The sequence below is a fragment of the Dipodomys ordii genome, unplaced genomic scaffold (genome assembly GCF_000151885.1).
Source record: "Dipodomys ordii isolate 6190 unplaced genomic scaffold, Dord_2.0 Scaffold81, whole genome shotgun sequence".
In the NCBI taxonomy this organism is placed as follows: Eukaryota; Metazoa; Chordata; class Mammalia; order Rodentia; family Heteromyidae; genus Dipodomys; species Dipodomys ordii.
The window spans coordinates 3,301,371-3,302,867 of record NW_012267297.1 but is presented as its reverse complement, the minus strand read 5'-3'; the positions used below and the strand labels follow the sequence as shown (position 1 = coordinate 3,302,867).

At 64.9% G+C, this 1,497-nt stretch overlaps 1 protein-coding gene across 1 annotated transcript in view; it reads left to right on the top strand.

The window, feature by feature from the left end:
* The window catches only part of Gys2 (glycogen synthase 2 (liver)), a 20,280-nt gene that overhangs the window by 16,011 nt on the left and 2,772 nt on the right, over window positions 1–1,497 (top strand). The window contains exons 11-12 of the mRNA XM_013025061.1: window positions 262–357; window positions 1,428–1,447. Of these exons, the coding sequence (XP_012880515.1) occupies window positions 262–357; window positions 1,428–1,447 (116 nt within the window). The remainder of the gene's footprint in view (window positions 1–261; window positions 358–1,427; window positions 1,448–1,497) is intronic.

Genomic DNA, 1,497 nt, shown 5'->3' with positions numbered 1-1,497 from the left:
TAACACAATAGCCGGGCGCCGTGGCTCCCGCCTGTCACCCCAGCGACTCAGGAGGCTGAGATCTGAGGATTGTGGTTCAAAGCCAGCCCGGGCAGGAAAGTCTGTGAGACTCTGATCTCCAAGGAACCCCCAGAAAACCAGACGTGGAGCTGTGGCTCAGGTGGTAGAGCGCCAGCCTTGAGCACGAATGCTTGGGGGGGGTCTGGGGCTGCACGGGGGTTGGGGTGCTGCTCTGACGCTGAGCCTCTCTGCTTGCCGCAGCCGAGTGCACGGTGATGGGCATTCCCAGCGTGACCACCAACCTCTCCGGCTTCGGCTGCTTCATTCAGGAGCACGTGGCCGACCCGGCCGCCTACGGTGAGATCTGTCACCCCGCCAGGGTTGTCAGGGACACCAGGCCTCACCGCACGGAAGCCTGCCACCCGGAGCCTGTCCGCAGAGCTCAGCGGAGGCGTGCTGCCTAGCCAGGCCCACCTGCCATCCCAGCTGCTCAGGAGGCTGAGCGCCGAGGATCGCAGTCGGAGGCCAGCCTGGGCAGGAACGTCCGTGAGACTCTGAGCTCCAAGGCACCAACAAAAGGCCGGACGTGGCGCTGGGGCTCAAGCGGTCTTGAGTGGAAAAACAAATCTCAGGGAGAGTGCTAGAAAACAAAATGGTACGCAGGGCCTACCAGGAGAATCTGGTTAGTGAGTGTCCCATGGAGGGTGTCTGTCTGTCTGTCTGTCCGTCTGTCCGTCCGTCTCCATGCTGATCCTCAGGCTTGGACTCCAGGTCCTGGGAGAGCTGTCCCCCAGCCTCTGGGCTCAGGCCTGGCTGGCGCTCTGCCCCTTGAGCCACAGCTCTGCTCCAGATTTCGCTGGTTCCTGGCAGAGAAAGCGTCCCGGGGCCTCTTCCCCCGCCTCAGGCCGGCTTTGAACCGCCTCCGGCCTGAGAAGCCGGGACGGCAGGCGTGCACCGCGGTGCCTGGCCAGGCTGAGCATTGCCCGAGATGATGCGGTCTGCGGCCAGGGACCAGCGCTTACTGGGGTGGAGGGGGGTGATGGGTTTCAACAACGCGGGAGCAGCAGCGGGAGGAGCCGGTGGGGACCGGTCACGGAGACGCAGCGCGGGATGCTGCATGCGGGTGTGTGCGGGTGTGTGCAGGGTGCAGGTGTGTGCAGGTGTGCGCAGGTGCATGCAGGTGTGTGTAGGTGCGTGTGGCTGTGTGCAGGTGTGTGCAGGGTGCAGCTGTGCGCAGGTGTGCGCAGGTGTGTGCAGGTGCGTGCAGCTGTGTGCAGGTGCGTGCAGCTGTGTGCAGGTGCGTGCAGCTGTGTGCGGGTGTGCGCAGGTGTGTGCAGCTGTGTGCAGGTGTGCGCAGGTGTGTGCAGGTGTGCGCAGCTGTGCGCAGGTGTGCGCAGGTGCGTGCAGCTGTGTGCGGGTGTGCGCAGGTGTGCGCAGCTGTGTGCAGGTGCGTGCAGGTGTGTGCAGCTGTGTGCAGGTGTGCGCCGGTGTGTGCAG